This window comes from Spermophilus citellus (genome assembly GCF_964194105.1).
Source record: "Spermophilus citellus genome assembly, chromosome: 7".
Lineage (NCBI taxonomy): Eukaryota > Metazoa > Chordata > Mammalia > Rodentia > Sciuridae > Spermophilus > Spermophilus citellus.
In genome coordinates this window covers 49,406,717-49,431,738 of record NC_138188.1, presented here as the reverse complement: position 1 = coordinate 49,431,738, position 25,022 = coordinate 49,406,717, and the positions used below count along the sequence as shown (strand labels likewise).

The following is a 25,022-nucleotide window of genomic DNA, read 5'->3' as shown; positions in this document are numbered from 1 at the left end:
CCGCTGACGCAGCGCTGCGCTTCCGCTTCGGGGCGGCGGAGGCGGGGGTCTGACGTCGCCGCTCTCTGACGTCAGGCCTGCGCGCCGCTGGTCGCCCGGGAGATTGAGCGCCGCGTTCCCGGCGGATGGCGGTCTAGGTGAGAGACGGCGGCGTCCCGCGGCGGCCCAGCCGGGGCCGGGACACGCTTCCGGGGCGGGGGCGGGGGACGCGCCCTCCGCCCTCGCCACCGGGAGCCTTCCGGCCGCGGCGGAGCGGAAGGCGACTCCCCATCGTGCCCTGGGGGCTGCCCCAGTTCCGGGAGGTCCGAGACCTGGCCGCCGCTCTGGCCGCACTGTGGGCGTCGTGCCGGGCGGGAGCAGGGGCCCCGCGGAAGCTGGAAGTGGGCCCACAAGGAGAGCAGGTGCCCGAGCACCCCAGTCAGCGCGCCCGGTGACCGCTTTCCAGGTTGCCCGGAGCGCGGGAAGGCGAGCCCTGACTTTCTGGAGAAACGAAGGGTTTGTGAACGCCTTCTCTCTTCCTCTCAGAATGCAAGCAAATCTTTGTAAAGACCCAGGAATGCTTTTCTGAGAACCTGGAAGCCATTTCTTTCAAATGCAAACATAAAAAAGAAAAGAAAGGAAAAAAAAAAAAAAAAAAGCAAACATCAAGGAAAACAGAGCCCCTTCTGCTTGACGCCTTAGAAGCTTATTTAGCCAGGACGCCCAACTCTTGGTTGTAACTACCTGCCTATGCTCCTTAGCGTGACGACAATTAGCTAGCACCAATTACCTGGTGGTAATTATTAACAATAATTAAAACTATAAAACAATAATTAAAACTATAAAACAATATATAGCATTAAGTCCTCTTACGTGAGGACAAGTGACCAATTTTCTTGCGACATGTATGTAACGAACACGTGCATGTGTTTTCTTGGCTGTATAAAAAGAATGGGATTCTTTGTAGTCTCTTCACCAGATTGGCTGTGAGGAGCATTGAAATCTAGCTAAATGCTTCTTCAGTAATAAAACTTTTCTTTCTGCATTGTGTAGTTTTCTGGCTTGACAGAATATCTTATTTTTAAAAATTTCCTCAGTAATCAGAACCTGCCCATTCCTCCTATTGGTATAGTAAGGCCCTAAATTGGGATAGATTCATAAGTGATGAAGGTAACCTCTGCCAGTGCCTCCTGTTTGCACTATCGCTCAGATCCGGGATCTCAGATACTTTTATGAGTAATATTTTAAAAGATTTAGTAGGTCATTTTAGGAAGAAAGTCACTTCCAATGAAATTGAAGATGTTACCATTTTATTTTACTAATAATGAGTCCACTATAAAATAGCAGAAATGAAAATAATGAACCTTACAGTCTTCGGCCAAATGACTGACGGTCTGCCAGACTTCAGGTTAGGTAGTTGGCCATTAAGTGTACTGTTATGCTTGACCTCGGTTAACTTTACGAACCACATATAGTGTTATGTTTTATATGAGAAGACTGTTTATTAGTTATTTGTTTTACATAGCAACTCACTGAAAAGAGAAATGTTTGTGCTAACTGGGGATGAAGAATCCTCTTTTCAACCAGTGGTTGCATGCTTTACAAAAATAATGCCGCAGCAGGATTTTATTTATTGATTGATTTGTCAACTACAATTTTCCTGCTATCCTTATTGTGGTTGGAGTTGTTCTCTCTGATAGCGCTCTGTGTGTCTCTGGTCTCTTTTGTCAAAATCCTTCCCTGACCAGAGGCAGAAAACCTCAATAAGTATCCACTAAATTCCTGCCCTACCTCACAGGACATATTTTTCCCCCTGAACTCTTAGATTGCTCTTGTCCCTAACTCAGGACACCTTCTGTGCTGTGGAATCCTTTGCTGGTGTCATCTGACTTTCCACATTTTTCCCTCCTTAACTGCTTAGATATATATGAACACCTGTCACTCAAATTGGACTAGCGCCCTTTCTCCATTATTTGGGAAGGATTAAAGAAATAAAAAGAATGTGAAATACTCCAATCATCCTCTGTGGTTTTATGAAAAGTAGTGATAAAGATTCATATTGAATTGTGTTTTTTTTTTTAATTTAGTTGTAGGTAGGCACAATACCTTTTATTTTATTTATTTTTTTATGTGGTACTGAGGATTGTATTCAGTGCCTCAAATGTGCTAGGCAAGTTTTCTCTACCACTGAGCCACAATTCCCAGCCCTAGAATTTTTTTTATTAGAAAATAAAAATCTGTTACAAGTAAAATATCTTTATGAAATTATAGAAATGTCCATCTTAAGTAAAATTGGCACTTGGCTTCTGATACTTTGATGACTTTTGAGTGCTTATGTGCCGATTTAATCTGGTAATTAAATATTGTTTCTGTACTTCATCAGTTTAAATGCTAATGGAGAAAACCCAAGTTGTACCTTCAACACTTAATTGATGAAACAAACATCTGTTGAAACAGTTATCCATCTCCCAAAACTTCTTAAGAATTTATAAATCATCTTAATTTGCAATTTTCACATTATTTTATTTCTGACTATTGCCATCAATGTCTTTAGACTATTTTGCTTCAGAACTCTGAATTTTGGGAAATTATGGATCGTCACATTCCCATGCATGCTTTACCTGAAGAAATCCAAAAGGTATGATGTTATATTTTGTTATTACAACAACATTAGAAACATTTTACCAATTAAATAATTCTAAAACACAGGGGAGTGACCTTAGAGGTTTTTAATTTTGCTTACAGAATCTTCAGTGAGTTGGTGGAATGGGAGAGGAAATAAGCACAGTGGACAGAACTGTAGAATTCAATTCAGTGCAAATAATATATGTTCCTCTAAAAGAAGACAAATAATTCCAGTGCAATACTTAACCAGGTGGTTGTGGATCCCTAGTGAAAATAAGAACCTAGAAATGCCCATGTTCATAACTTCTTATGATGCTAAGTTTGTCTCTGTGTAGTGCCCTTACTTTTTTGTTGTTGTTGTTCTACGGATTGAACCCAGGGACGCTTAACCTCTGAGCCAAATACCCATCCCTTTTTATATTTTATGTATAGCTAGGGTCTTGCTAAGTTGCTTAGGGCCTTGATAAGTTGCTGAGGCTGGCTTTGAACTCGGGATCCTCCTGCCTTAGCCTCCCAGGATGCTAGGATTACAGGCACAGGCCACTGCACTGGTGCTTACATTGATTTTTGACATGTACTGTGTGCCAGACACTGTATTAAGCCCTTTGATGTGTATCACACATTTAATCTGGATAGCAGTCCAATCTTCACTGTTGCTATGCTATTATCATCCCTGTTAGGTCACATCTGTCCTTAGGCAAAAGCATTTCTTCCGTATTTAGTTTGGCAATCCATACATCATTAGTAGAATAATTTTCAAAATATTTTTGGAAAATTATCGACATTGTGAGTTTAAACTTCAGACCTTAGCTATGATTAATCATATAGGTTTTTCAATAAAATACAGGCAACTCTTAAATAATTGATTTATTACCTTTTAAATGGAAATTACCGTCAGCTGTCAGATATGCTTTGGTCCATTGTGCATGTTGCTTTGAGCTGCCTGTTTTTATTCTTACTGCATGTCCTTCAGATTTGTATAAACTGCAAATTAGCAGAAATTCTAAGGAAAGTCCAGTTATAAAAAAAATCATATAAATTATCGCACCTAGTTTTTGAAGTTAAGTATAAAGTGGTGAGCATGGGGAGCACTTAGCTGGGCTTCTGCTCATCTGAGAAATGGTGCTTACATGTGTTTGCAGACATGGAATGTCCTTGCCTGAACTGAGTTCCCTCCAATTGTAGAATACTTGGAGGTTTAAAAAGCAAAGCAAAACAAAATCTACAAAGGTCATAATCACTTCAGATCCTAATCACCTGTCAAAAAGAAGATATAAAGTGGATATAAACTGGAGCTGGAGTTGTAGCTCAGTGGTAGAGTGCTTCCTCGCATGTGACAGGCTCCAGGTTCCATCCTCACCATCACATAATTAATAAATAAATAAATAAATAAATAAATAAATAAATAAAGGTATTGTGTCCATGTACTACAACAACATCAACAACAAAATTTAAAAATTAACCCTCTGTTAGACAGTATGTGATTTAAGTTCCATATTACTAATCCCTGTTAAGAGAATGGAGAAGGTGGAAAGAATAATCCTGAATATTCAGGTAGTCAAAGGGCAGCTTTATATAGGACATGGAACTGTGTTACTGGTCCTTGGAGGATATATCTGTAGGCCAAAGGCACAGAAACTTTCTGGTGAGGAAAACATAGCCAGGTTAGACAATGTGTAACAACTTTAGTGCTTTGAATGCATAAAACATTTATTTTAATGAGTTGAAGAGTATATGTTCTCTTGGGCACTTTAAATTGTTTTAAAAATGCCAAAACCAAGCATTTTATGAATCTGTAGTTAGACTCTAAAGCAGGAATGGCCGGAAGTTGTTGAGGCAGTGCAGAGAAATAGGGACACCTGGAGGGGCTCAGCTGCCCACTTCCCTGGACAAGTGTGGTAGTTGTAGCTTTCATCCTACCCAGTCTTTAGAACTTGAAATCTTCAGGCCTAAGTTAGATACATTTATACAAAAAGTATTTGTTATGCTTGTTATATATTCTGGATGCTTGATTATAAATCAGCCGAAATGTGTTCATGCTTCCCAAAGCTTATAAAAATAGTTTTTAAAAATAAACATTTGTTTTTCATAACTTCTTACTTATGTTTGATTTGTCTACATTGTCCATAATTTAATTAGTTTAATTGCCTAGTTATTGGGCAATATATCTATTTAGTCAGCTTGCATATATTACTTTATACAGAACCATGTAAAATATATGGATATACAGGTTGAGCATCCCTAATTTGAAATCCAAGATCCTGCAAAATTCAAAACTTTTTGAAGGCCAATATGATGTTATAATTGAAAATTCTGTACCACAAAACTTTGTTTCAAGCACATTAAATATATTGAATAAAAATTATGACGTCATAAAAGGTAAATATGAAATCTAAATGAATTATTTATTTAGACTTTAGTTCCAAGATCACTGTTATGGTTTGGATCTGGAATATCTCCCAGAATCTCATGTGTTGAAGATTTAGTCCCAAAGCAGCAGTGTCCAGGGGTAGGACTTTTGGGAGATGATTGGATCATGAGTACTGTAACCTAATCAGTGGATTAATCTATTTAGTGGATTAACAATTTAAATGGATTACTGGGAGGAGGTGGAAACTGTAGGTCATCGGGCATGGTTAGAGGAAGTAGGTCACTGGGGGTATACCCTTTGGGTCTGTGTCTTGTCCCTCTCCCCTCCCCCCCAGCATTTTTCTTCCACCATGATGTTCTTCCTCACTTCAAGCCCAGCGCAATGGACCCAGCCAGCTATTGATTAAAACCTGTGACACTCTGAGCCAAAATAAATTTTTCCTCCTTTAAGTTATTTGTGTCAAGTATTTTTGTTCACAACAATGAAAAGCTAACGATCTCATTATTTGTGTGTACTTATACCCACGTCTGAAAAAGATGAAATCTGAAATACTTCTGGTCCCAAGCATTTTACATAAGGGATAATTGGCCTGTGTAGGTTATAGTGGTATCAGGGACATTTCAGATTAGAACCAATGCATTTTTAAGATGAAGAAAAATAATATTTTCCATAATGGCTTAGAAAATGTGCTTTATTTCCTTATTGGAGAAAAAAAATCGAGTTGGGTGTATCTGTGTGGTGATGGGTCTATTAAAGCTGTTCCCCCATTCTTTCCTGTTCTTGTGTTAAACTTTTTGTGTCACTGTATGTTGACTTCTCTTTCTAGAGAAACCCCTCCTTGTGCTTTCTTTCTGGTAGAGGCAAGGAAGTGTTGTGTAGGGGCAGAGAGGAGGAGGTGAGGGGCCTTTCTTATTTATTTTTTCTACTTTTGTTATGTGACATGGAAATATGGATGGTTGATGCTTTAGAATGCAAAAATGGCTGTATTACATTATACTGTTTTTTAGCAAAATAAGTAGTGGGGAAAGGAGAATTGCAAGAAAATGTGAAGAATGATGATAAGCTTCAGTTGGAGAATCCGCCACCTGCCTAGGAGGCAGATTGTTAAATCACCCTCCCCTGGTCACATATATCAAGGGAACCTTAGGAAAGAAGACATGAGATAACCTTTGACTTCATTTCCTGGGTCTTTTTGCTTTTTATCATGATGTCTGACCAAACACAGAACTTCTAGAACTTCTATCCTCTTGCCTGGCTGAAGATGTAAGAGGCCATTGACTAGACAGGAAGGCCACTCTTGTCCCCTTTGTCTACTGCTGGATTGTACATTTCTGTTCTGTCTGTACTAAGACCATATCTCCAGATCTGCTCTTCTGTGGTCTGTGCAGATTCCTATCTCTCTGACCTCAGGTGATCAGCAGTGATGCTGGAGTATTCGTCCCTCATTCTGAAAGCAGAGTACAGTACCATTCTAAGTTTAAACAATTCATAATTTAAAACTAAAGTAATATAGGTCAGCCAAGTAATGATTCATTATCTCTCCCCTTCATGAATATCAGTTCAGTTTAGAGACTTGTGAAGTCCTCTTTTTAGAAAAAACCAGTGAACAATTTTCCTTTGGCTATTTTTGCTGGGGTTCACAGGAGCAGCCAACACAACAGTAGCAAACTAGTAGAAAATTCAGTTCATTTGCACAAGCAAAATTGATTTCTTATTTTTAAAATGGTGACAAAATGAAGGCTTGTTAGGATTTTAGTTTTAGGAGATCTTTCTTACCACATGACACAGTGAAATAAAGAGACCAGAATTGTTTATTTTGCACAATAGAAGTGGCGGTGCGGGACTGCAGAGCACACTGTTCCTTCTGGGTAGCAATCCCTTTCCCCAGCACAAACAGCTCATTCTGTCCTGTTTCAGTAATTTTAGTACTTTGGAACTTTAAAATTTATTCAGAACAACAGTTTTATATTTCCAAGCACAGATTGTCATTGCCAGAAAAAATAAACTTGATTTTCCAGGTCATTTTGGGCCATAGTGGCTAAGTTCAGATTTTGTGTTAAATTAGAGTAGTGGAAAACAGAAAATGGTCATGGAAATGTTAGACCATACATCCTGGAAAGTGGAGATATATGTGTATTTCTCTGTGTGGTATATTTTTAAGCAACTGTAGTTTTAAAACTTAATGACAAAAATGTAGTTATGAATTTGGAGAGATTGTTCACCTAATGTTTTGATCCAAAATAGTTCAGTAGGAAAAACAGTTTGTTTCCACAATATTATTATGAGTCGTGAAAATTTTGTCAGTTTGTAGTCAAAACTACTTTTGCCAACTGGCCATAGAAGAGCATGAAGTTTACTAAGGTTTCCTAACAGAAAAGCAGGCATTGGGGGAAATATACTTTGGAAGCATATTTATGTAGATGTAAATGTGTCATGTGTAATTATAGATTATGAAGCCTGTAGTGCTCATCAAAATGTCTTTTTAAATTAATTTATGGTATTTTAATCCCAGATTGATTTATTTTTATTTTTATTATTTGAATATTAAGCTTATTTTAAGATAATTGTAGGTTCATTTGCAGTTGTATGAAATCATACCTTGTATCCTTTCCTCGGCTTTCCCTGGGGTAACACTTGGCAAAACTAAAGAATAGTGTCACATCCAGGATACTGACGATGGCTACAGCACAGTGGTTCCTCATGTGCCCTTCCTTCTCTATCTGCATTCCCTACCGCATTCCCGGTAGCTTCCTCAGTCCTCTTCCCTCCCTCCAGCCCAGGGCACTACCTTGGAACACTGATCTGAGGTTAAGTCATTTTGTTCTTTCAATAATGTTATTTAAATGCAGTTCTGCATTTTGTAACCTTTTGGGATTGACTTCTTTTTACTCTGGAGCTTCATGTGGGTTATTGTTTATATTATTAGTTTATTTATTTTTATTGCTAGGTGGTATTCCATGTTGGGAGCACACCAGTTTTTTCATTCACCTGCTGAAGAGTATCCGTGTTTCTTCTGGGTTTTGTCTGTCACATATGAAGCTGCTATGAACATTTGTTTATGGGGCTGTATGTTTTCATTCTCCTAGGATAAATGCCTAAGAGATTAATTGATAGGTTGTATGGTAGTTACATGTCGGGTTTTTTAAGATACTGCTAAGTCATTGCAAAGTGGCTATACCATTTTACACTCTTACCTGGTAGGTGAGTGATCCAGCTTCTCCATGTTTTTGCTGGCATTTGAAGCTGTCACTAGTGTGCAGTGATAGATGTTGTGGTTTAATTTGCATTTTCCTGTGGCTAGTAATGTTGATTCTCTTATCTTGTGTTTATTTGGCATTGTATATTCTCCTCTGTGAAGTGTCTTCTCATGAATCTTTTGCTCATTTTTTAATTGGACTTTTTTAAACTGTTGAGTTTTGAGAATTTTTTACATAATGTAGGTACTGATCAGAATATGGTTTGATAATATTTTCTCATGGTCTATAGCTTTTTTTGTCATTTTCACAGTTTTTAATATTTTTTTTGCAAAGCAAAAGTGTTTCATTTTGATGAAGTCCAGGTTATTAAATTTTCCATTTATGGGTCATGCTTTTGGTATCAAGTATAAGAAGTTTTTTTTTATAAGTATAAATGGAATGTTATTGCACCAAATTAACACATTTCAATACATAAATTTTTAGAAGTGTAAGAACTTTTTTTAATATTTTTCAGTTTTCAGTGGACACAACATCTTTTTTTAAATTTTATTTTATTATTTTTATGTGGTGCTGAGGATCGAACCCAGCGCCCCACGCATGCCAGGCGAGGGTGCTACCACTTGAGCCACATTCCCAGCCCTGTAAGAACTTTTTGACTAGTTTAGATCCAAAGTATTTCTCCTGTTCCTTTTCTAAAATCTTACTTTTATGTTTTACATGGTTCATTTTGAATGTACTCTTGCAACTAGGCATGAGGTATAGGTTCTTTTATTTATTTTTTTTAACCTATGACTAGCCAATTGTACAAGCACATTTGTTGAAAAGGCTATCTTTCCTTCATTAAATTTCTTTTGTACCTTTAAAAAATCAGTTTGGCATATTTATATAGCTTCATTTCTAGGTTTTGTATTCTGGTCCATCAATGTATGTTCTTTTCCTTCTGTCAGAACCACACAGTCTAGATTACTGTGGCTATACAGTATATCTTAAAATCAGATAGAGTGATCCCTCTCATTTTATTATTCTTTTTTTTTTTTTCAGGATTGTTTTGGCTCTTCTAGTTCCTTTGACTGACGTTCTATCTCCTCCTCCTATTATTATTATTATTATTATTATTATTATTATTATTATTTTGTGCTGGGGATTGAACCTGGGATGTTCTATCACTGAGCTACTTTCCCAGTCTTTTTTGTTTTTAATTTTGAGACAGAGTCTTGCTAAGTTGCCCAGGCTGGCCTGGAACCTGCAGTCCTCCTGCCTCAACCTCTCAGTTGCTGGGATTATAGGCATGTGGCACTATACCTGCTTCCATATAAATTTGAGAATAATTATAACTGTATCTACAAAGCATCTTGCTGGGATTCTTGTAGGAATTGAATAATACCTATGTAATATTTTGAGTTTTCCAACCCATAAACAGAGCATGTCTTTCCATTTATTTGGATCTTCAGTTTATTTCATTAGCATTTTGTTGTTTTCAGCATGTAAATCCTGTGCATATTTTGTTAGTTCTACACCTAAGTATTAAATTTTTTTTGAGCAGTTGTAGTTGTTATTTTGTTATTTATTTATGCTGTGCTGGCCTCAAACCTTGGGCCTTTAGCGTTGCTAGATGAGCACTGCACTGCCGAGCTACATCCCCAGCCCTGAGGTCTGTATTTTAATTTCAGTGTTTTTGTGCTCATTGGAAATATATATAAGAATAACTAATTTTTCTACATGTACCTGAGTCATGCAGCCTTGCTAAACTACTAATTCTAAGTTTTGTTATAGATTCCGTGGAATTTTTTATGTAGATAATCATGTCATCTCAAATAGGGACAGTTTTATTTCTTCCTTCCAATATGTATGCCCTTTATTTCCCCTTCCTTCTTGCTTTAGCTACAACTTCCAATAGCCTGTTGAACAAGGGCAGTGAGAGTAGACATCTTTGCCTTTTTCCCAATCTTAGGGGAAAAGCACCTCAGACTCAGTATTAATAGAAGGTAGCTGTAGGTTCTTTTGGATACCAGCTTTTTGCTGGTTTGATTTTTAAATTGGTGCAGCAAGTTAACTTAATAAAGAGGAGCAGTCCTGATGGCCTAGAAAATGGTCAGGTGGTTTGTGTGACTAATGGCTCCAAGGGTTTATTGTCCTCTCTCAAAATTTTTCTGCCACTCTGAATGAAATTTAGTAGTCAAACCCTTATTGTTTTGAATAAAGGCATTTTAAAAAAATTAAAAAAATCTCTTAAAAGGCCTAAGGTTTTCTAGTGCTGTCACTCTTACCTTTGTGCATAGTTTGTTTCTTTTCTCCTTATCCAAGCATAGAAGGCATGGGATGGGTGGGAGAAGAAAGGAGGCACAGATTTTGGAACAAACAGTGCCTCAGCTGGGCACCAGGGGGGTGCTAAGTGCCTTTTCTAGCTGAAGTACAGACAGGACTCTCAAAAAGGACCTGAAGCTTAACCTTTTAAAAAGTTGACATGATTTTTTTATATTAAATAACTATAATTTGAAAAGTACAAAGTGCATTTGGGAGGTTTGTTTTGTAATTTGTTTCCCAATGACTCTTCATTTGTTAATGCTGCCTCCAAAGTGCACATTGTAGCAGCATAAGCAGTCTGCTAATGATAGCCCTTTTGTCAAGAATGACAGCGTATCATTATTTTACTTTCAAAACTAGGAGATGATATAACACCACGTTATAAGAATGAAGCACAAATTATATTTCACAAAAAAAACAGCTTTTACTTTCTTCATTTGGAAACATAATTACAATATTTCATATCTTCTCAAGTCTCACAAAAATGTCCTAAGTAATTAGCCCGTATAGACACTAAAAATTTTAAAAGGTTATTACATTTTTTGTTTGCAATTTTGCTTATAGAAAATTATTTTCAATTTAATGGCGTTGCATGCAGTGCCCTTACCATAGTTCATCTGGGGGTTCTGGTTGCCCCAGCTGAAGTCTGGAGCCATTCTTGTGGAACTATTATTATAGTTTTATTGTTTTGATTTCTAGATCATAATGAATATCATTTTTTTCTTTTTTGCTGAACTTCTAGAAAACCTCTTCTCTGAAATGATTGCCTCACTTATTTCAACTTTTCGTCTTTTGATAGCTATGATTAATGTTATTTATTCTAATAGCTTTCACAACGTGAAGTTTAAACTATTTCTGTTTTGTGCATCAAACTGCAAATATATTCTGTCCTTTAAGGGTTTTCTTTAGATTAAGGATAAGGCCCTTTTTTTTAGATGCAGGGCAAGAACTGTGATTAGTAAGCAAAGGTTAAGGAGGAAAGTGTTTTGGAGTAAGTGATATAATTTTCAAATTGATGAGGAGGAACCAAAACTCTAGATGGGCAAAGGAATTATGATAAAAATACCCATCTGCTCTGAATTAATTGAGATCTCTTTACCCGGGTGAATTATTTTCCTGGGAGATGATAGTGGCTTTGAATGGGATCACAGAACCACTCTTTATTATCTTTGAGGACTCGTAAAAAGAGAATAGTACATAAACCCTTTTCCATGTATGAAATGCCTATAAATTATAATCAGTGAGCTTAATTTCAATTCCAGACAAGATTTTAGAATAGATTGTTAAAAGGTGGTTTGTGAGGCTATATTACCCAAAATGGTAACTCTTGGACCAATTTTATATTAACAGGCAGCATGTAGATCTTGCCATTTCATTTTTTGAGACCCAGTAACTGTATTATACATAGAATACATGGACTTTGTGAAGATACTTGATAAAGTTTGTAATATTCTTGAAGAAAGTGTGAAGAATTTTAGGCTGTTTATGAAGATAACTGGGTAGTTTAACAATCAGATGAAGAGTTGTACCTGGAATGGACTGAGTAATGGATCAGTGTTTGCCAGGGTGATATGACATGCTATGAAATTCTAGCCTCAGTGTTTTCATATCAGTTTTTCTAAATCAAAGCAATAGGTGGATAAAATGACTTATAAGGATCAAACTTGCAAAAGAGACAAAGCTGAGAATTTTCTGGATACCAAACTTAACAAATAAAGGTTGAATCTAGATATATATCTCATGATCTATGATCTCTCTATATGTTTAAGATTATATAAGAGAGATATTTACATTTATAGTTCTGTACTTGGATCTGAAAAGCTGAATGCTCACATCATAGAATGGGAAGTATTAATTTCAAGGAAGATGTAGCTTAATGTGGAAAAGAGAATAGTGGAAGAAGATTGGACATGGATCCCAAGACAGCCAGGTCTTAAGAAGGACTAAGCAGGGAACTGAAAAGTCACTAGGCATAAGACAGTGACTGGTTCCATTTTTGCTTTCTCTCTCTGGAGCCACAGTGTTGCCTTGGCTTCTCTGTGCATTCGTGTGCTCATTCTTCCGTCTCATTCAAGTACTGTGGCTTACTCTAGGTCTTGCACATGACCCTCTCCCTTATGGTTACTGCAGAGGTAACCCAAATGCTTGACTCGTCAACACTTACAGACATAGTGGCTTATCCCAGTCTAGAGCTTGGTTCCTTTGGGTCCAGTGTCTAATTCTGGTTCATGAATCAACCATGGCTATGCTGGATGGGTAGACAGAGTCTTAGTCTCATTCCCACCCAGAACAGCCAAGGCTGTGGAAAGTGGTATCAGTGAGAAGGAAATGATTGGCATATTCAGTATAATGAGACATGGGGTTTGCACTGTAGTTTTTTTTTTTTTTTAAACAGGGAATTGTTTATCATAAAAGCTAGTTGCAGTATATAATAGCAACATAAAATTGCTAAAAGTAAAATGAGCAATGTATTCTAGGGTAGTATTTGAAGATATTAGTAATGATATTACTACTGAGACTTTAGAATAAGGGATGTTTGAGTCCTCTCTTATTGTGTTGTAAGACCAAAATATTCAATTCTGAAATATTCAATTCTGAACAACATACTTTGAAATGCATAGAACCTTTAAACACACTCAGAAAATTATCTGGAATGAGAAAGAACTTCAGAAACATTGTATATGGGAAGCAGTTAAAGGGATTGGAGGTGTTGATCTGGAGAAGCAAAAGCATGACATATTCCAATTAGCTGTCTTCAAATATTACAGAGACCTTGGTGTGAAAGGCTGTTGGTGTTTGGGGACGTTCTGCATGGTTACTAGGGGGTACAAGGATTAGTGTATGCTCTGGGGTGGCAGATTTGGGGCAAACATGAGAAAAGGTTTCCTGAGAAACAGAAGTGGCAGAAATAGGACAGCCTGCTTTGGAAAGTAGTTTCCCATCCTTTGGAATGTTGAAACGTGAGCTGGACAACATCCAGGCTGGATGAACCCACCTCAGTGAACCTGTTCAGAGACTGAACCATATTTCTCATGATTTCTTTCAAACCCCGATGTTTCATAAATCAGTGACAGAGGAGTGATGTAGGCACTCACATTTTGTATTATGATTTTAATTTGAAGTTTTTATTATTAATATTTAAATTAGTCTACTTTTACTTATTAAAAATTTGTTATTACTCTCTTTCTGCTGACATTTGTTTAGTGGCGTTGCTAGGTGGTACCGCTTAGTTAAAGGAGCAGCTTCTGTTGTCTCAAGGGAGGTTGCATGAAGAATATAAGTACTTCTGAAATCATCCAAGAGTTTGTTTCACCTTACTGCCCTAGAGCAAATATTTTATGAATCTATCTCTTAACCCTCATGAAAAGTAAAACAAGCAGAGGCTGCTCGAGGAATCTTCATACTTGAGACTAAAAACTGACTCTTTCCTGACTTTACTGAAATGCCATTTTTCACTGGCCCTGTGCCGTCAGAACCCCAGGCACAATTCATCTGAGGGAAGTAAGGGGATTTAGCTGACACAGAGGGTAGATAATATAACACAAATGGCTGGATACATAAATAGTACTGGTTTTAAGAATTTTAATCTCAACTTCTCCACATATCATCTGGTTATTTAATGTCACTAGTCTCCGTTTTTAATCTGAAAATGGGTATAAGCATATCTGTTAAGGGGACAAGAACTAGTCAAGGGAGAAGTAGTTAAATTCAAAATGTTTTTCTATTTATAGTTTTGTGACAGACTGTTAAATTCTGTAAAAATCATAAAATGTTGAAAGTGAATAAGAATCTAGAGTGAATAAGAATTTCATTTGGTTCAATGCCATAATTTTGCAAATGAGGAAAATAATATCTGAAAAAGCTAGGAGGCTTCTCCAGGATCAAAGAGATGATTGGTGGTGAAAGGGCAGTGATTTCTTCCAACTTTATGGAAAACTCATCTTAAAACAAGGATTGTAGAGATGTTTTCACCATTTTTAGTTTTATTTTATGGAAAATATTTCAAGAGAAAATCTTTCCTAGAGATATCACAGAGACTCTTCTGTAGTTCCACGACTTTTGTCTCTTTAGAGTCAATATGCTAGGTTTTAAAACTTTATCCAGATGTGGGCGGTATTATTACTCCATGGTATAGGACAGTCTGTATTTACTTTTCTCTGACCAGTATGGTTGCAATGTAACATCTTCAGTTGAACTTTATTTTTCAGGGCTAAAACAATATCATTTCTGTAAACGTGTGTTCTATTTTCTAGATGTCTCCTGAAGAAAAGGTTTGCAAATACTGTGGAGTCAGCTATCTAATTCTTCATGAATTTAAGGCTATGGAAGAAAAAATGAAAGCAATGGAAAAAGAGATGAAATTTTACCAAGAAAGTGTAGAACGTGAAAGGAGACTTCAAGAAAAGCTGCAGTCGCTTAGCCGAGATTTTGAACAGTACAAAATTGACAGTGAATCCAAAACAGAAAGGTTGGAATGTTTTTCTTCTCTATCATTTTTTAGTTTCAAAGAAAGTACGGAAAACAGATTTTGATGTTTTTTTAGAATTTCCTTACCAAGTATAATTTACACTTGAATATAGTTGAGTGGTCATTAATTATATTAATAGTTACTAAATATAATTATTAGTTTGAAGCTTTGTTCTGAGGAATGTATTTACTATCTGAATAATTAGAAACCAATTACTTTGGTAACTCTTAAGTTGATGGATCAATTTTTTTTCCCATACATATACACATCTTATTTTTCTAGGAAGATTTATTTATTAAAATTCAACTTTTGATACCCAACATTTGTATTGAAATGGCTTTGGCTTTTAAAGCTTAATAGAATAAGGACTTTGTGTTTTGAAAAGAATACCAAGACATTAAAACTAGTACATGATTTTAAGTTATTGAAATTGGAATAAAATTGAAAAACAAGATGCTAATAGTATAGAATGGAATCAGCAATTTATTCTGTCTAAAGACCCATTGGTAATGAACTTATATAGATGCTTCTCCACAAGGTTTTTTGTTGGTGTTTTATGGTCTTTCCTTTTTCCTATGAAGGACAATTTTTTTTGGTTTAAAATATTAACAATTGATGCTTAGGAAACCCTCAGTTAATGAATTTGGAGAATATCATGTCCATGTAAAAGTAGTTGTATTTTATTATAAAATTTCATATAAAAGTATATAACTTCATTAATTGCCAAAGGAATCAGATATTTTTTAGTCCTTTACCAAGAAAATTTTGTTATAGTTTCTTCAGTTTCAAATCTGGGTCATAAAATATTTTATAGTATTTGAGTGGGAAAATTAAACAAAATTAAAGATTTGAAATATTCAGTTTAAAAGTTTAAATTTGAAGGGTTTCTTCCTGTCAGGGATTCTTTTTCTTGGTGTTGTTTGCACTTTACTTTCTTTAGTGAAATGTTGTATTATGCATGTTGGATATAAACACGTGAAGTAAAAACACAAAGAAAACAACAGGCAGGAGAGTCCCTTTTTACCCCGTGGTTGCCTTCTTACATGAGTCAAAGCACTTTGATTGGTTTGGTACATGCCTTTCTTGATCTTCATGGTGCCTTTAACTGTGCTGTGGGTACATTTCTTTGATTTGGCATCACAGCTTTGAGCAGCCTGGACTGTAAGGTAAGTGCGTAGTCAGCGTGTGGTTCTGTGACCTGGCCACTCAGCTACAACCTGCTGCCCTTCCCTGTAGTGATGCTTTCTCTAGCACAACAGGCCTGAGATGACTTAGCCATTTCTCTTTTCAACCTGTATGTTATTTCTGGTTTTTATTACTGCACCCAGCCCGGGATAAATTCTTAAAAGTGAGATTGCTGAAAGAAAGCCAGTGCTGCTTTCAAGTTCTGGTGCAGGCTGTGCCAGATTGCCTTGGAGAAGGCAGCATTAACTACATGCAACCAGTAGCTCGTCAAGCATCCATTTCCCCCCATCTTATTGATATTGGTTTCTTAATTTTTCTCAGTATTTTGAGTGAAAAAATATTACCTCATGGTTGTCTTTTGCTGTTGCTAAGGAGGGTGATCACTTTTCATATTTAATAGGTATTTATATTTCTTCCTCTGTTGCTTGCCTATGTATGTAAATTGCCCAATTTCTATTGGATTGTTTATTTTTACAAGTTTTAAATATATTGTGACTTAATATATGTTGCTAATATTTTCTCAGAGTTGTTTGTCTTTTTTTCTTGTTTACTTTTGGCTGTACTTTGTTTTCATTTGTAGAAAATAATATCCTGTGCCAAATTCTGGTCCATTAGAGTTCTGTGCCAAGTTCTTTTGGTTGCAAATAACAGAAACTTACTCTTTTTAACACTAACCTAGAAACAAAAAGGGATTTATTGGAGAAGCATGAGATGGTAGCTCATTGGTAGAAAGGAAGCACTCAAGTACACTGGTTTTGAAAACAGACAGTAAGAGAACTTGCTTGGGGATCTGGAGGTCTCTTTGGAGTGAATGAACTCCCATTTTTCTTCCTTGCATTATTTCATCAAGATTGGAATCCCAGTAAAGAGTTTTGTTGGCTTCACGAGGATTACCTGACCATCCCCAACCCCTTTGAGCTGGAGGAAGGGGAAACCTTGACCTTGATTGACAGTTATGTGAAGACTTTATACAAGGAAGGAAAAGATTTTCACTAAAGAGAAATTAGACTCTTATTATCAGAAGAAGAGGGAGTAGATTCAGGCAAGTAAAAACAACATATGTTTAAAAACTTAATAGTATTATCTTGGAATTAGCTTTATAATATCTTTGGAATTAATTTTCATATAATGTGGGGTAGGTTATTATTTCATGTTTGTTGTTGCTTTCCAGATGTCTGGTTTGTTATCCTAATATCATTCATTAAATTCTTTCTCTTTTCTCCTTTGATTTTCTGTGCCATCTATTCATTTCTCTTCTTGTCTCTTTGTGGACCCTGCATTTTGTACTGTTGACTTACTGTCTGTCAGTGGGCCCGTACCATACTTTTGCTGAGCAAATCTTTGTTTTGCTTTTCAAGTTGTCCTGGCTTTTCTAGTGTATTTTCTCTTCTGGATAAATTCTAGAGCCAATGCTAACCAGATTTCATAAAACATTTCGTGTTGTGATTTAGGCTGGGGTTAAATTTATTTTCTAGAGCAATTATATATCTTGAGAATTGATATTTTTATAATCTTGAGTCTTCTTATCCTGTAATGTAGTATTCCCCTCCTGACTATTTATTCAGAAGTTCTTTGAACCTCTCCATAAAAGTCTTTATTTTCTTGCATGTTCTGCATTGGTTTAGCCCCTGGACACATAATTTCTGTTGGTATTGGGAATCAAACATTTTTCATTACATTTTCTAATTTTGTTAATGCTATTTATTTTTATATATTTTGATTTTGTATCTAACTCCCTTGCTGAATTTTTTATTAGTTGTATGTTTTCCAATTGATTTTGATGAATATGTATGTTATATATATTCATAACACACAGAAGCATGCACATTAAAATTGATAATATCATGCAGATAGACTTATCTTTTTATTTCCAATTGTTATATCTCCCCTTGCCCTTCTTCTTATTACTCTGGATTGGACATGTAGAACAGTATTAAATAATAAACCTGGAAGTTCATCTTTGTCATTATCTCTGATTTGATGTGAATTTGTACAATGTATTTTTGTGTTAAATAGGATGTTTGCTCTAAGTCTTTAGAAAATGTCCTGTTATCAATTTAAGAATTTCTCTTTTTATTCCCAGCTCTTCCAGTTTTTCAAAAACTCAGAAATTGTAACTGGATTTTAATAAGTGCTTTTCTGTCTTCTGTTGTGATGATCATATGATTTCTCTCCTTAATCTGTTTATATAATAAATAGTACTAATGGGTTTTCTAATATGAAGGTATACTCACATTTTTGGTATAAAACCATTCTGGTCACAGTATATTCTTTGGGATTCCCTGATATTTATGCATGTGTTTACTTCCTTCATGATTATTGCCACAGATGAAAGTACTCTGTACTATTTTCTGTAAACATTCTTTTAAATATATGTAATTTCTGTGATTATAATAAGCAGAAAAACTTTATCATTTGCCATAGATAGAAGGTCAAAAATAAATATGTAATTATTAAAATAGTTTTTGGTGTCTCTGTAAACACTAAAGTAATGTCCATACTACTGTGATGTGTGAAATAGTTTCTGAAGAGCTTTGTTCTTCTCATAGTGTTGGATTAATATGCTAATATATTACAAAAAGTTTTGAACTGTGTTCACATGTGAAGTGTCTGTAGTTTTATTTTTTATGGTGCCAAGACTGGCTTATACCAGTTTAATTTGAAATAAGTTAAGAGCCTTTCATCTTTTGTACACTAGACATTTTGAATAACATAGCATTGCCTGTTCATGCAGGTTTGGTAGACCTCTGAGGTAAAAAAGTCTTGTGTCTTTTTTGGGTGGTCAAACTTTGATAACCCTTTGTGTTTCCTCTGTAATTATTGTTTTACTTGTGGATTTTTACCTCCTCTTGAGTCAGTTTTGGAAATTCACATTTTTTAGACAATCAAGAATTTCACTTGGCATTTCATGCATCTTGGAATTTAGTAATATGTAGTATTTTCTTATTTAAAAGGTCATTCTCTATGTTTCTTATGTTCTCCCTTTCTTTCTTCCTTGAGTTGGTTATTTGTGTTTGGTTGAAAAAGAACCAAAGGGGGCTGGGGAGGGAAACTTTCCAAGGAAAGTAAACAGATTGTCCCTTTTATTGTCCTTTTCAAAGGAGCAAATTTGGTTTCATCAGTCAAACTGGTTTATTTTCTGTTTGTTTTCTATTTCTGTGAATTGGATTCCCCCTTTTTTCCTTCCTTCTCCTCTCTCTCTTCCCGGCTCCCCACCCCAGGGCTGGGAATTGAACCTGGGGTTTTGCATGTTTAGGCAAATGCTCAACCATTGAGCTAGATCAGCAGCTGTGTTTTCTATTTCATTGATTTATGCTCTTATTTGTATTCATTTGGAAACTTTTAATTTCTAGTTCTCTTGGTAGTTATGGGAGTGAAGTCTTGGTTAATTTATATTCAGTCTCTTATAAAGTTATCAAGTTTTCCTGAGGTAACAAGAGAACCACAAATCTTTTGATAATAGTACTCTATTTTCATTTACTTCTAAATTAGATAAAAATTTAGTTTTTATTTTTTAATTAAAAAAATATTTGGAAGAATGCTTTTATATTTCTCAATGGGTAGATTTTTGTGGCTACCCTTTTATTTACATCTGTTTTCTTCAAGTGTGGACAGAGAATATAGCCAATTTTGGAGAACTTAAGAACTTAATATACAGTAAATTTTTGGAAATATTTCATAGATACTTGAAAACGGTACATTATGGCATAGCTTTTTAGTAAATCCATCAAATTTCACTGGCAAATTGTGCTATTCAGATTCTATAGACCTTACTTTTGCTGTTTCATGGACATGTGGTGTCTTGTTGTTTTTTCAATTCCCTAATGACATGACATTGAACATCGTTTTACATGCTCACCATCTGTATATCTTCTTTGGTGAAGTGTTTATTTTTGCCCATTTTTGAATCAGATAGTTTGTGTTTTTATTTTTGATTTTTTATAGTTCTTTGTTCATTTTGGATAGCAGTCCTTTGTCAGAAGTGTTTTTGCAAATATTTTATGCTGGTTTGTGGCTTGCCTTCTCATTTGTTGGACATTGACTTTTACAGAGTCGAGGTTTTTAATTTTAATGAAGTCCAGATTGTTGAGTCTTTTGGAGTGTGCGTACCATGCACTCTCACCAGCAGCTGGGACGCCCTGTGTGGTGAAGTAGACCTTTCACATCATCAGAGTGGCACACTCATGGCAGGCGGATGCTCGTTTCAGAGAGCTGACGGGCCATAATATGTCAGGTTAGTGTCTGAGATAGTTCTGTTTAGAATTTAATTGGTTTTAAATTTTAACTTTTATTTTGAGATAATTGTAGTTCAGACATATTTATAAGTAAGCCTGGAGGGCCTGTGTTCCCTTCATCTAATGGTGACATCTTGTATCACTGAAGTTTCCTTTTGAAACTCCGGTCATATGACTGTTAGCTTTTTTGTTATCATCCCATAGTTCCAGAAGGCTTTGTTATTAATTTGTTTGTTTTCCTGTGTATTTTCTTTCTGTTCATATTGAACAAATTCTGTTGATTTCTTTTAAAGTTTCTGTTCTCTGTCATTCACTGTTCTTTTTCATCCAGTGAATTTATTTCAGTTATTGTATTTTTTAGTTTTTAACTTTCTATTTGTTCTCTTTTTGATTTCTATATTTTCTTTTTTCTCAAGAGAGTTTGTAATTTTTTTTTCTTTTTTCTTTTTGAGACAGGATCTCACTAAGTTGCTTAGGGTGATGAGGTAGCCTCCAACTTGCGATCCTCCTGCCTCAGCCTTCTGAGCTGCTGGGATTATAGGCTTGTGCCACCATGCCTGGCTGTAATTGAATCTTAAAGCATTTTTGTGATGGCTGCTTTATAATCCTTGATTCCCATCATCTGATTCATCTCAGTGTTAGGTCTATTAATTTTCTTTCCTCATTAACTTTGTGATTTCCTGATACTGACTTGATAAATGTTTTTCAGTTGTATCCTGGTTATTGTGGAGGTTACACTATGAGACTCTTGATCCACTTAACTGGTAAGGCAGTTTTTTGTGGTTGTTCCTGTAAGCATGTTTCTGGAAGAGATTAGTGTTTGAGTTGGTAAACTGAAAAGAAGATTGTTCTCATCAATATGGGTGGACATCTTCCAGAATGTTGAGGACTTGAGTAGTGTGAAGAGGCTTAAGAATGGTGAATTCGATCTTCCTTCTTGAGCTGGGGGGCATCCACCCTCTCCTGCCCCCAGACATCAGTGCTTCTGGTGTTCAGGCCTTTGGACTTGGACAAAAGTTTCCACTCCTGGCTCCCTGGTTTGCAGGCCTTCAGTCTTAGACTAGAAGCACACTGGCTGCTTTCCTGTGCTACCAGCTTGCAGATGGCAGATCATGGGACTTTTTAGCTTTCATAATCATGTGTGCTAGTCCCTCATAATAAATCTCTTTCTGTATATCTCTCCCCATCTGTCGTCTTGTTCCTGTTTCTCTGGAGAACCCTGACTAATGCAGCACATGTGTATGTCCAGTTTCCCACTGGGCCCCCTGACACTGCTTCAGGAAAGGTGGGGCCCTGACTCACTGCCTCATATAAGATTGGTGGAGTGGAACTTCCTCTGCCCCCTCAGTCTCACTTATACCTTTCTGGCAAAAGTAGGTCACCAGCTTGCACTGCCTGTCTCTCTGTGGGGGACGCAAGATCAACTCCCTGCTGCTAAACCTACTGTTGTCAGGAGGGCCGACCTATACTGTTTTGTTGCTGTGGCTTAGGGATAGGAACTTGGCTCTCTGCATCCTGCTGGCATTGAGGGATGGGAGAGGTGGAGCTAGAGTGCCCCCTACCCCTGCTCCCAGCCACTTCGGGCAGGTCCCACTGACACTAGGGATGCCGAAGCAGAGTATTGAAAGTCTGTATCACCATCTAATTCCAACTTGCTGACACTATACAGGGCTGGAGACTCCCCAGGGAGACCTGCTGACGTGGGCTTGGGAGTGGAGGTGGAACAGCAGTGCTGGCCAGGCCTGTTCTTAGTGCTTTGTTCAGACTCTGCTTCCAGTTGAGTATGGAGGTTTAGTCCCACTGGCTCACTGACCCAGGAAAGGAAGGAAATTGGAGAACTCACCACTACCATGTGTACCATACTCCTTCATCTCAGAGCAGGTTGGGGTGGAGCCTCAGCTTCCCCATGGTCCTGCTGACACAGAACTGGTGGGGTAGTTGGAGCATCTTCTGCTTCTGCAGGAGGGAATGAGCTCAGCTCTGGCCGAGCCCCACCACCCCCATACCATTCGGGAGACTTGGAGTGCACCATTTGCTCCCATGCACCAGGGATGGGGTGGCACAGAAGGCAAGTCCCGTACTCACTGGGTCTCCCTGGGGGTCCTCCAACCCTGGATCAAGGGGCAGTGTTTTAGTTGCATTAGCTTAGAGGATGGCAGATGTTGCCAAGAACGCTCCTGTCTTCACTTGGACAGCCAGTGGATCAGAGATTTCTTGGAACTTTTTTTGGTCTGTGGTGATTGGTGGTTCTGGGTCAGAGACTTCTACAGCGCCTTGTCTGGCATGTATGAGAGACAATAAGGAAACTCAGGAACTTTGTAGCCTTGGTGTTTCTTAAGTCCCCAAATTCCCAGTCCTTCTGTCACACTTTTCCCACCTTTCAGAGTCTTCCTGTGCTTGTTGTGTTGGTGTTTCTCCCACATCAGCTGCAGACCAAAGTCCTCAGGTACGGAGCACACTGTTTCCTCCCTCCTTGTCTCCGTGGTGCATGCGCACAGTAAACAGAAGCTGGCAGATGTTTTATGATTGGTATAAATGATGTTTATGTGAGTCTCCTTGTTACTAGATTTGGCAAGGCGTGGGGATTGGTATTTGTTCAATGATATCGATAGCCCTATGTGTACTTGTTTATCTCTATTACCTGTATAGATTTGAAAGCCCTTCCATGTAGCATTGTAATGTTGCTATAGCAACATGGTTACCAAAATAAGACATTTTTTTTTCTGCTGTCTTTTTAAAGGCATTCTTTTCCCTCAAGCTTTTTAATCCTGATAGTTTGAAGCCGTCATTTATTGTATTTATTGTCCCACCTTGAGTTTTCCTTACTTAGCGTTAGTTATTGTTATATTAGATAAAATGCATTTTTATGAGTTGAATCCTACAGTTTTCATCAGGCTGTGTCTAATCCACGCAACAATGAGTGACGTAGGGTGACCAGTGTGGGCTCTGCCATTGCTGAGTCCCTCACCTCACCTTTTCACTTTCTGGACCTTGGTTTCTTCACCTGAAAAACCATCAGAGAATCAGCCATTTCCCCAGGATTCTGTGCACATACCCAGTGCCTGGAGGAATGCTCCCTCACCTTCCTTTTTCCCTCTTTCCATGCTCATCAACTAAGGTCAGTGGTATGCTGGTGCCTTTGTAAACACCACAACATTCTAACCTACCTCCAGCCTCTAAACACTGACTAACACCACAAGGAAATCCTTGGGTCCGGGAAGTACTGCACCTCAGCTCTAGAAATGAGTTCTAGTTTAATTGGCATTGTAAAGTGCCTGACCTGACTTTGACTAGGCCCACAGCCTGTGTTTTTGCTCAAAGGAGTAGAGGATTATATGGAAAGTACAACTTTATAATGTGATTATTTTATTTATTAGATCCCTCTTCTTTACAAAAAAGATATGAAGTGGTTTAAAAGGACAAGATGAAATTAAAATAGGAGGGAGGGATCAGACAAAACCTGAAAAACTAAATCTGTCACCCCCAGTGGTCAATGGTTAAATTCAGCTTTCCTGCTGGTCCTTCTTTCTGTCTGAGCTCCAGGGGTCGCCATGCTGCCAGCTTTTTGCAGGCCTGGTAGTAGAGTGTGCGGGGTGGGGGTGGGGGCTGGGGAGGTGGGCTTTAGTTAATTTGTTTAAGCAAGGCTGACTAAACACTAGAGGAAATCCGCAGAGGAGAGCAGTAGGCCCTGGGGAGGACTTCCCTCTGACAAACAGCCAGACCCATGATGCTACACTGAGGTGGCTGTTCTTGGAGGGGGCAGCAAAACTATTCTAAAGCCCACAGCCCCAGTTTCCTGCTGTCCTCATCTCTCTACCTCCCCTCACTTGCTTCATGTGCACCCAACTTGAAATAACAAGTCAGATGATTTTTATTTGTTGCAGATTTAAATTAATACATTTTTAAAAAGGTGTGCAACTTGGTTTCTTCTTGAATTCTTTACATCTTATTTACTTATTTCTAAATGGGAACAGTTTTCAAATTGGAGACAAATGTATCAGTTCATTGATGAGCAGCAACTCCTGCTATAGATGGTTATGCAAACACAAGGAGATTAAATAATGATGCTCATACAACCAAAGTCTGTCTCTTTTCTATAATATTACCATTTGGATTAATTGAAGAAACCAATAAATATGGCTCAGGCAAACTATGGCAGAGTAAACATGCTGTCATAGGAAGCCTAGTCTGCAAGGGAAAGGCACACCAGATGTTAAACCTGGTCTTGTTGGACTGAAGAAACCCAGTTGTTTAAAAAGCCAGTGTTTAAGACAGGCATAATGGCACATGCATCCAATCTCAGTGACTCAGGAACCTGAAGCAGGAGGATAGCAAGTTCAAGGCCAACCTCGACAACTGTGTCAAAATAAAAATAAGAAGGGCTTTCAATCTTCAGTACTAGAGGAAGAAAGAAAAATAAAAGGTGGTATTTAACAAGAGAAAAGGGATGGTTGAGTTGGCAGAACTCTCGGGGAAGCTGTCTCTGGAAGCAATCTGAAGAACTCAACAGGAAAGTTCATATATTATTGGCCTTACATTAAAAATAAAGTGAAAGCTTAGTGCAAATGTGAAATTCTTTTCATCAGCCAAAAAGGCTTCACATCTGAAATGGCTAATTTTGACATCCTGTTTGTCTTTGTAGTGCCCCCGGTCCAATT

At 37.4% G+C, this 25,022-nt stretch overlaps 1 protein-coding gene across 2 annotated transcripts in view; it reads left to right on the top strand.

The window, feature by feature from the left end:
• The first annotated feature begins 363 nt into the window (after positions 1 to 363).
• Positions 364 to 25,022, top strand: part of LEKR1 (leucine, glutamate and lysine rich 1) — a 195,819-nt gene continuing 171,160 nt past the window's right edge. For both annotated transcript variants that reach the window (XM_081302792.1, XM_081302791.1), the window contains exons 1-3: positions 364 to 495; positions 2,534 to 2,617; positions 14,730 to 14,944. In XM_081302792.1, the coding sequence (XP_081158918.1) occupies positions 2,570 to 2,617; positions 14,730 to 14,944 (263 nt within the window). In that variant the 5' untranslated portion in view covers positions 364 to 495; positions 2,534 to 2,569. The remainder of the gene's footprint in view (positions 496 to 2,533; positions 2,618 to 14,729; positions 14,945 to 25,022) is intronic.